Source organism: Myripristis murdjan, chromosome 13 (genome assembly GCF_902150065.1).
Source record: "Myripristis murdjan chromosome 13, fMyrMur1.1, whole genome shotgun sequence".
NCBI classification, from domain to species: domain Eukaryota; kingdom Metazoa; phylum Chordata; class Actinopteri; order Holocentriformes; family Holocentridae; genus Myripristis; species Myripristis murdjan.
Window position 1 is genome coordinate 12,291,590 of NC_043992.1, and position 10,623 is coordinate 12,302,212.

At 42.7% G+C, this 10,623-nt stretch overlaps 1 protein-coding gene across 1 annotated transcript in view; it reads left to right on the forward strand.

The window, feature by feature from the left end:
- LOC115369996 (alpha-2-macroglobulin-P-like) overlaps positions 1 to 10,374 on the forward strand; it is a 33,786-nt gene extending 23,412 nt beyond the window's left edge. The window contains exons 26-36 of the mRNA XM_030066772.1: positions 377 to 533; positions 689 to 763; positions 3,183 to 3,345; positions 3,437 to 3,627; positions 4,068 to 4,280; positions 6,832 to 6,953; positions 7,152 to 7,242; positions 7,324 to 7,392; positions 7,474 to 7,579; positions 9,882 to 9,923; positions 10,243 to 10,374. Coding sequence (XP_029922632.1) covers positions 377 to 533; positions 689 to 763; positions 3,183 to 3,345; positions 3,437 to 3,627; positions 4,068 to 4,280; positions 6,832 to 6,953; positions 7,152 to 7,242; positions 7,324 to 7,392; positions 7,474 to 7,579; positions 9,882 to 9,923; positions 10,243 to 10,250 — 1,237 coding nt within the window. The 3' untranslated portion in view covers positions 10,251 to 10,374. The remainder of the gene's footprint in view (positions 1 to 376; positions 534 to 688; positions 764 to 3,182; positions 3,346 to 3,436; positions 3,628 to 4,067; positions 4,281 to 6,831; positions 6,954 to 7,151; positions 7,243 to 7,323; positions 7,393 to 7,473; positions 7,580 to 9,881; positions 9,924 to 10,242) is intronic.
- Positions 10,375 to 10,623: the final 249 nt, after the last annotated feature.

The window sequence follows — 10,623 nt, forward strand, 5'->3', positions numbered from 1 at the left end:
AGACCTGCACCAGTTACTGTCCAACATATTTACAGTCGGTCGATTTAAGATTACGGTGCACCCTTTTTTTCTAACGTTAGCTAGCGCTCTTATTTTGATAGAAAATGGAAGTGCCGCACAGTTATTGTGCGGCTAACTGTTTACTTCTGCAAAAATAAGGTGAATAGCCTTATTTTGGGTTACCTCAATATAATGCAAATAATCGCCCCGGCGGTTACTCGGGTGGGCGTTTAATACGCAAAATGGGTGCAGACCCCAGACATTTAAAAGAAACAGGCGGCTATTTGCGGCCGGGCGATTAATTGGTGAAATACGGTAAATTCTTTTGTTGTTTGTTGTAAGTGAATGTTTTAACAATTGTGTTGCCTATCCTCAGGTTGACCGCTTTTGTGCTGAAATCTTTTGTCAAGGCAAAGACTTTTGTCTATATCGACCCAGAAGTAATTGATCACTCCAAGACTTGGTTAGAGGGTAAACAGCGAACCAATGGCTGTTTCCAACAGTTAGGAAAACTCTTTAACAACAGGATGAAGGTACGGGGGAGGAGGCTCCCCAGTAACTTTGTATGCATGAGGCACCAACAACCCCAGTTTCTTCCTGTCACAAATGGGGCTCACTACCAGCTGTCCATAATTCCACACTGGAGATAAAAAGGTCATTGCAGTGCATACATGTTTTTTCTCTACAGGGTGGAGTGAATGATGAAGTGACTCTCAGTGCTTATGTCACTGCTGCTTTGTTGGAGGCCAATATGTCAGTGTCTGTGAGTACAACTATCTTATGCTGTTTTCCCACCCACTTGCACAACTGAAAGGCCTTCTGTTAAGGTATACAGAAACCAACATGAATTCACAAACTCTGATGAGCAGGCATGTTATTTGTTCCGCTGGGCCTGCTGGTGACATGAGACAGAAGGTTTTGCGATCACCAAAATCACCAAGTCACATTGTTTAACCAAAAGGAAATCTTGTCATAAAATTTCAGCTGTTACAACCGCAGCTACTACCACCATATTTTGGCCTGTTGGCGCTAGTCTAGAGGAAAGGTCATAGAATCATCAAAACTGACAAGTCTCATCATCTAGCCAACATGACTGACCAAATGTCATGGAGATGTTAAAGTAGTTTTTGAGACCTTAGCAGTTAAAATAAAAAAATAATTGCCTGCTGGTGGTGCTAGAGGAAAGGTTCATGGAGTTACCAAAACTGCTAAATCACCAAACTTTATGTCAATCCACCAAATAGATTTGGCTATATGGTGCTCTGGACCTAACTGCTGACCGTCAGGCCGAGCAGCACAGTGACGATAGGCTGCCACTTTCCAGCAAAGCAAAAATTAAGAACTCGCAGAGAAGTGACCTTGCAAAACAGAACATGAGGTGTAAAGATGACAATTTACAGAGGTTGGCGAGGTTGAAGGAATTTAAAACGGTTCGTTTAGCCAATTAGAAAAGAGAATCAGCCCCTCTCCACTGATTGGCTGACTGTTTTCTGAGTGACATATGGTCGGGCCAATCAACTTATGTCACTGCGCAATGCATTCTGGGACGTAAACAATAGAGCAAGAGAAAAGCGGAGCCAACGAGATACAATAACTATTTGAAAACTTGTCGAAAGCGAGTTATCTTATGTAAGGTTGTCATGGCTACTGCCAAGCGTGATGTTATACAACCGTACGTACTTGAAGCCAGCATTGTATTGCTATTGTGATGGCGACGTGCATGGATGCAGCGGCCCCTTCAGGGATCAGCGAGAGTGAATGTTTCAAATGGTTTGCTTAACCCAGACGCTCAGGTTGCATAACCTACAGCCGAGAGACTTTACTGAACATCAGGGTAAAACATGCTGCAAGAAATGAGGCACTATGCTTTGATGTGGACACACTACGCCAGCACTGGATTTTACCTGCGTCTACACCAGCAGTCACCAGGGACAGGAGGAAGCACAAGCGGTGCGAACGTAAACAAAGGAGGGGGAAGAGAGCCGGATCCACACCAGGCTGACTTTACCCATCACTCAGGGATCCCAAGTGAGAAACGCTATCTCATTTTGTATGCACTACGGCTGTAGGTGCAACTAAATGACAATAAAGCTTGATTTGATTTGATTGTGTCAGGTTGATAAAACAGTTGGCGCTGAAATGAGCCCAACAGACAAACAAATTTGGACTAAAACCCTGTGGGACCCGTGAAACAGGGACCCTGAGTGTGATGGTTTATGACCGTATGATCCCGAACCACAGACAGCAGGAGAAACCAAACCACCTCAAATCCGGACAGCCTTCCTAGAAGAGTTGAAGATGTTATAGCTGCAAAGGATGGGCTGACATCGTTAAATCCTATGGTTTAAGAATGGGATGCCACTCACGTTCATATGCGTGTAATGGCACACGAGCGATATAGTGTATGCAATATAGTGTATGTTCAATTCACCCACCCCACAGCACTCTGTGTCACACACAAGCGTGTTGTTTACAAGTTTAACATGCTAGGAATCACCCCAAGACTGTATAAAAACTGTGGCCTCGATAGTGCAGGGGGTCTCATAAAGTGACCGGGGTAAAACCAAATAAAAGTCCACTATAAACATCCCCAAAGTTCAAAAGGCAATCCACTAGGTGAGAACGGGTGGTTAAAATAAACATGCAGGGTACTTAGCTGAAAAAGGGGTGCATCGCGACCACACCCCTCTATTACTCCACGTTGCTTACCCTCAAATCCAGCCAGCAGCAAGGCCCCTTCTCTCCACTCCGGCTGTCCACCTTCCCGGGTCCGCTCCGTCCTGCTAGCTCCTGGGGCTCTCGTACCGTGGTGGTGGTCTCCTTTCCGCTGGCTTGGCTCTTGCTGCTGTGCTGCGTGGTGTCTCTCCTGCTGCGTGGTCTGTCTCGTTGTCTTCTCTGCCGCTGCTTAAAAAGCTTGTCTGCTGCTCCTGCACACCTGGCGCTAATGCTGCTGATTGCTGCTGCATTTAAAACTCACTAAAAACAAACACAACAAGGTTAAAAACAAAAAATGCAGTCCATAAAACTGACCCTGTCACATGTACAGTAGATGATTTTGTTATTTCTTTGGCACTTTCGTTACGTTACGTTCAGTGTGTGAATTCTTGCTGGGTTCTTTTGGCATACTAATTTTGAACACACATGTTTGAAGTGTTTATGAAATCATGTTTGGTCTGTCACAGCATGACAGGATGAATAGAAGCTTGACTTGCCTCAAAGAGTCCATCAGTAGTTTGAGCAACACCTACACTAGAGCTCTGCTGGCTTACGTCTTCACCCTGGCTGGAGACATGAAGACTCGTGCTCTCCTGCTGGAGCAGCTAGACAAGGATGCTGTACGCCGAGGTGAGATGTCTACTTGTAGTAAAATATTGTTTTATTTCTGTCAAAGTATCCTAAACTGTGTCTTTTTCTGTTTGTGGCTGGCTGTTTTCAGGGGGCTTCATCTTCTGGACTCAGAAGGCCACAGAGACATCTGACTCTCTGTCTGTGGAGATCAGCGCCTATGTGCTGCTGGCCAAACTCAGTGCATCCTCTACTACTCGTGAAGAACTGGGCTCTGCCTCTGGCATCGTCAGGTGGCTGGCCAGCCAGCAGAACTCCTATGGAGGCTTCTCCTCTACACAGGTACCTCCGAAACTGCTGCACATTGGAGTTTTACTTTTACAAATAGTTTTCTTGGGGCATCTTATCAATCAAAGCCTCAATGTGTGGAATCAAAAAGTTCAAGGTGATCGTCCTTTGCTTCTGTGGTGCCCACCTCTGTCCAGGCCTCCTGCTGCTTGTTTTGTTCTCTTTGCTGTCTGCTACTGTGTTTTCTTTTTACAGTTTTACATTCATGTTCTCATCTTATGTAATTTGCCAACTTGGTTAATTTTTTGACTCTCCATTTTTTAATCTCTGCATTTCTTTATATTGGGAAGTATGAGAAAGTGCATGAACATACATTAACAACCTAGATCATTATATTACATCTTTACAAAGTATAAGTGTTATTTTTTATTTGATTTTATTTTTCTTTTGCTATTGCTGAGGTCCAACATGGTGTGTATATGTGTGTGTTGTAGGACACAGTGGTGGCTCTTCAGGCTCTGGCTCTCTACTCTAGTCAGGTGTTCACTCCAGAAGGTTCAAGCTCAGTGTTAGCCCAGTCTCCCTCTGGCCATCTGACGTTTGAAGTGGACCCGACCAACAAACTTCTCTACCAGGAGAAGCAGCTGAAGGATGTGGCAGGAAAGTACCAGTTTGAGGTGAAGGGAACTGCATGTGTGGCAGTGCAGGTCAGTGGAGCAGCTCAGTTCTTCCACAGTTGGTTCATCTGGTTCTTCTGAAGATTTATTTGGCTACATTTACATGAACACTGCCTGTGCTTCTAGGCAACTACCACTTTGCAATTCCAGAAACATCAGCAACAAAGCATAATTTTGCTCTATTTGTGGTAAGACTGGGTGCAGAGTGTGGTTGCTAGGTAATGAGTGGCTTGTCAGCTTTTCTGGGCCACTAAAAATGAAGAAGAGCTAAAAAAAAAAAAAAAAAAAAAAAAAAAATCCTTAATTACATGATTTTGATTTAAAATGTCCAACTCATTGACTGTCACCTGTGTGTGTTGGGGGAAGGGGAGGGGCAACAACAGGGCAGTGGACAGATCCTGCAACAGGACAAAATATCAAGTGTTAAATTACGTAACATAAATCTCTGCTATGGATTTTAATGTTGGTGAGTGCGTGTGTGATTCTGACAGCAGGCAGCGATATTGGACATCTTATATGGAGCTAAATCAAATTACATTTAACAAAGCCCAAATGAGAAACTAAATTTTAGAAACAAGCAAAACAACAACCTCCAAGTACCAGTATTTGTTAGTGACAAGCCCAAAGTCACTGATAATTGGTGGACATGGCAGCAACGGTTGCTGATGTGTTTTATGTCCTGCCTTATTGGATTTGGACTATTGGTTAAGTCACACTGAAGAGACATTGACGACCATCGTGTTTCGACTTCCAGGTTAAAATGAGGAACTTCTGTGAAATTTTTAATCCCCAGCAAAACCAAACCTGCTGTTTTGATGCTGGAGAATTCAACCAATAGCCCTCTCTCTGCACAGAACTTCAGATGAAACTGGGTTGAAATCCAATTAAGGAAATCCAAAACATTTTAATGAAAAATTACATGTTTTAGTTTACCATGCCTGTAAATGGTGGTCTAGTGTTTTTAGTAGTGTGTTGGTAGGTCTGTGCTTGGATCGCTGAAATTTTTGGGTGAATTATTCCTTTATTGACAATTCATCACCATGTTATCAGTTAACATTAAACCATATTTGTAACCCTTAGATGGTGAAAGATAGACAGATGGTGAAAGCTAAAGGTGTTGCCATGTTACAGTCAGTGTTTAATATTGGAAGTAATCCAGGCACCTTCACCAGAGGCCTGTACCATAAAGCTGGATTAACATAGTCAGGCTTTCTCTTACTTATCTGGCTTCACTTAACGAGACATCAGCACTCAGGATTTTCGGTACCATAAAGCCGGCTATCAACTCGCTAATTCAACCCAGGCTTTCCAATCTAGCTCTGTGCGCGCTCACATAAAAAGGGTGGAGTTTGCTGCATGCGACCAATTGCAGACATGGAAAAATCGACCCGAGCCGCATACGTCACAACTGAGGAGCAGACAATAATCATTAATAAATACGAGGAATATTAATCAATACTCCAGGCAAAAAGCAACACAGTTGCAGCTGCCAAAAGCCGCAAGGAATGGTGGCAAAAAATCGCCGTCTGTGTCAGTGCGTAAATTAGTGGGATTATAATCTGACTTCCCCACCATGACTGCACGAGTAGAACTGACTACAGTAACGTGTGTGTGTCTCCCACTCAGCCGTACACTCCTGCAGAGGAACTGGCCCTCTCTCACAGTGAGGGTCGACCCTTGCTGGACCGCTGCCCTCAGTTTGAGTTTCGTCCGAATCGTCACTTTGATTCAACTGGTTTTGATATTTCATTTTATAAAGCATCTGACGCCTCGTGATTATTCTGCTGGTTAAAATATTATTTCACTGTCACTTAAAGACAGTAAAACATTTAGCATCAACTCTCATGTGGACTTCTCAGGGCAGACTCCCTAAATACTAAATATGAGCAAACTAATGGAAACCTAACGGAGCCCAGAGGCTGGTGTGTATTTTATCAAACTTTTATTTAACCCTCTGAATTAAATTCCCCTAATTTATTTTCATAAACATTAAAAAAAAAAAATCATTAGGATACATCAGTCTACAAGATCAATTTTTGGTTGGACAGTGCAGTCATGAGTAACAAAAAAAAACAAAACAAAAAAATACAAGAAGAATTGTAAAATGTATTAATTTTAATTTTATAAAAGAAGAAGAAAGGGAAAATGGGCAGGCCATTTTCCAAGAGAGCTGATTGGTCAGTAGGTGGGGCTTTTCTACCTGCTGAGCTCTTATCCTGAACTTAACCTGCTCCGGAGCAGGTTAGGTGTTCAGCATACGTTACCACGGCAACGTAGCCCGATAAAAAGTAAGCCACCTTTATGGTACAGAAAACCCAGGGTTAACCCTGAAGTTAGCTCGCTAAGCCGAAATCCAGCTTTATGGTACAGGCCTCAGGTTTCTCAAATTCTGTACACGTTTACCTGATCATTCCCACCTAGTTAGGTTGTTCACCTGTAGCCACACAAAACAGGTTACCTGCGTAACCACATTAAAATTGAAACCTCTTTACATGTCAACACAGCCGATGTCACCTGTACAACTTCCATGTATTTCATGACTATTAAAATCCTCCTCAAATCCTCCTCATTTATTTCCTAGTTGGCTCTTCACTACAACATCCCAGTTGTTACAAATGACACCAGTTTCAGCATCCAGATTAAACCAGAGGCAGACTGCAAAACATCTCTGAGACCTAAAGTTAATCTGAAACTGACGTCCGAGTAAGTAACAATGAACCATGAACTCTAGATTATAGTTATTGTAGATGGCTGTTCTTGTAGCTGGTATTAAATGATTAGTGATGCATGGGGAAGTCATTTACAACTGATGTTTCATGCTATATTGGGTTTTATTTAAATCAGCAGGAGAAAGTAAAGCAGTGCTGCATACAATCTCACACTTTTATGGTTCTTCCACAGATATAGAGGAAAAGAGTCTACAACAAATATGGTGATCCTGGATATCAAAGTACTGTCTGGATTTGTCCCAGACCCACAGTCTTTGAATAATGTGAGTTATTTGAGAAGCAACTTTCTCCTCAGTGTTACTTCAGCATTCGTAGATCCTCAGCTGAATTTTATGTCTTTGCAGCTCAAGCATGCTCTCCTGGTAGATCGTGTTGAACAAGAAAAAGACCACATCTTGGTTTACATCAAAGAGGTAAGAGGAATTCACAGTGATGATTATCAGGTGATATCCTCCAGATCTGTCACTGATCATGCCATCTGTTTTTGCCAACAGCTGTTGCCTGGAATACCCATCAACCACAACTTAGAGCTCGTGCAGGAGCTTCCAATGCAGAACCTGAAGGCAGCAGTGGTCAAGATCTATGACTACTACCAGCCAAGTAAGCAGATTCACAGTCATTTTATGCAGCCTCTCATATCTATTACTGAATTCCTAATCTGAGAGACAGAGAAGTTCTCACAGCAACTTACCCAAGAGTTGAAAAGCAATCTTTTGCAAGCACCAGATAGTGGATCTGTACAGGAAATATAAAGAGACAAGGAGTAGGACTTAACCTCCTCTTCTGCTAGTAAAACAGTCAGCAGTCACCAACATGAAAGCACATAAACACTATCAGAGTGGAGCCACATGGAGACGGTTTTTGGCAGGTTTGTGGCTGTTGTGAAATTGGGAGCAAAAGTTTATTACATCAAGGTGACATGGAACTCAACACTAGCTCAAATTACTACACTAAATATGTGGAGGACTCAGTTGTAATTCATTTTCATGTATCATTTTCATCATGAAGGAACAAATGAAATAGTTACATAACAAGTGAAGAAGAGAGTTAATTGTGTCCAGCTCATGTTGAAGAGCTGAGAGAGAAAATTAGCTCCTGAGTTGAGCGCTGTGGGCATGCATTGTTCTGTAGCGCCTTTTGGAGGGCAACAGGGTGAACATATGGTGGCCAGGGTGGGATGTTCTTGGCAGTGCCGGTAGCCCTGCAGAGGCATCGGGAGTAGTAGATGTCATCCAGGGTACAGCCATACCCAGAGAAGCAGTTGAGCTCCTCATCTAGTGAAGTGTTGCTGGTTGGCCGAGGGTCACTGCTGTATTTGTAGTTGGTGATGTGCTGGATACCTTCCCCTTGCACGTTGAGGGTTAGAGTAGTTGGCGTAGCTGTCAAGCAGGTCCAACAACACTCACAACAGTACTGCTCACAGCAAGAACAAAAGGAATAGCACTCCCAAGCAGACACTGTCTGACCCTGCTGAAAGTGATTCAAGAAAGACAGTATTGTCTAAAGTCTCACCCAAAGAAGAGATGCTCTCAATGAGTGTGCATCCAAAACCATTGAACAACCTCAACCCCAACTGCTGTATGTGAAGCAGATATGGCAGACATGCCTCTTTCTCTGATGGGGTACAAATGAGGCAGTTGACCAGATAAGTAACACTTGTCAGACCCTTTGCTGCTCGCAGAGCAAGGACTGGACCCATGCACTTGGTAAAAGTCTGTAGTGCAAGACAACGCCTGATGGCCGGGACCCTGAAGTTGTAAGCCTCCTCTTCAAATACAAATCAGAGAAATTTCATTGGGGTAGATGTATGGGGGTCTGGAAATACGCATTCTTCGAATGAAGCGTTGTGAATCACAGGCCCCCGCACATGGCCTGGAAAGCACACAGAGTTTTAGCTGCTTTAACCACTGATCCCACTGAGACACTTCTTCTACCTCCTTAATAGGGTTCCCACCTTCACTTGAGGCATGGGGTTTTCCCAATTGCATCCTTACATGGCAACACCTAATGATTCTGGCTCTGTTCTTTAACATTACCCCAAGTTCCTGGATCTGAGGTAAAATGGAGGCGGACAAAACCTGACTTTGATTCACTAAGCAATGCTGCTAGTCAGGTCTCATGTTCTGCCTCTCCCTTGTTTTCTTGGGGGAGCTCCTGAGCGGCTGAGAGGACTAAGTACATAAGAGGAAGAGGTCTGAACAAGATCAGAACAAGAACACTTGGCATCCAAATGGGCCAAGAGCAAACGGTCTGAAAATACTGTGCAACACAGGCTGGGGTGTTCCACTACCTTTTCATTGTACTCCAAGCCCAGAGAATGTATGCAAGATATACTGTAGGTATGTGTGTCTCCAGTGGGAATGGCTACCTCCACATGTATCACAAAGATAAGACATGGCAGGGCTACACAAGGCTGAAAAAACTGAACCCTTCATAGAGATTACCAGCCTCTTTAAAGAAAACATGCTAGTTCCAAGACTGACCGGTAAGGACCTTATGCAACTGCAATCCAGAGCAATATGTAGTTTACAGTACACGTGGTATACACCTCTCAAAGATGTGCTCCTATGGAGAAGCTAAAGAGCTGCTGCAGGCTGATAGCCACTGACAACTTTTGAGAGAAATCAAATGGCAAAGGTAAGGAAAACCTGTTCAGCACTGACTTTGAACCCAAATGAAAACCAAGGGCAAAAGCATCAGTGCAGAAGCAGCCTTTATAGGCTCACCCCACTTTCATGATACACATGCAGGTGAGCACAGTAGTGAATTGGGTCTGCCTTGGAGTGATATCAGTGTGAGACTGATTCAACTGAGGGAAACTTAACAGCAGATTCCAGTTTTTAGGACATGAAGGAGATCGTCTTGTATGTATTCTTCCAACAATTCTCCTCCTTCCTCTCAGGCGACCAGGCTGAGACAGAATACACCTACCCGTGTGCTGCAGGTAATAACCCCAATAACATACATCAACACTTGAATCTGATTATGTAATATTGCATGTGCAAGCCATCATAAGTCTCTCTCAATGACCTGTATTATTATGTAATGTAATTATCATAGTCACTGAGTTGTCCTCAGTCAACAATCTTGCATAAATCCATGAGCTCTTGCATATTTTATGTTTATATAATGACTATGTAATGAATGAAGTCAGCTTTTGTCGTAAGTCAGTTTTGTGAATGTGCCGATGTCATAACTTCAAGAGATACAGATTTGAGATCTGTTTTATATATATTTATGGTATAATTTTGTTTCATTTGCAGCATCTTGAAGAGGAACGGGAGTCGTCACTGACTCCAACAAAAATTTTTAACCATGTGTGTACTTTGTTTTCCTCCACATCCGCTTTTGTGCAAATGTATGTTCACATGTAGCATACTTATTAGACCTGTGCTTGATTGCTAGAACAATAGGACAGTTCCTTCCATTTTTTAAACTTTCTTTTGAGTGCATGTATAAAGACCACTAGCTTGTTGTGACCCTGTATGATTGAATTATCACAGGAAACACTAGAGCTACTCTTTATAAAATAAAAATTATTGCAAAATCTAAGAGTTTCAATGGTGTTTCTTTTGGGAATGGTATGTTTTTTGACTTTGTTCATTTAGATTTTATTTTATTGACTGTATTTCAATGGAGCTAAT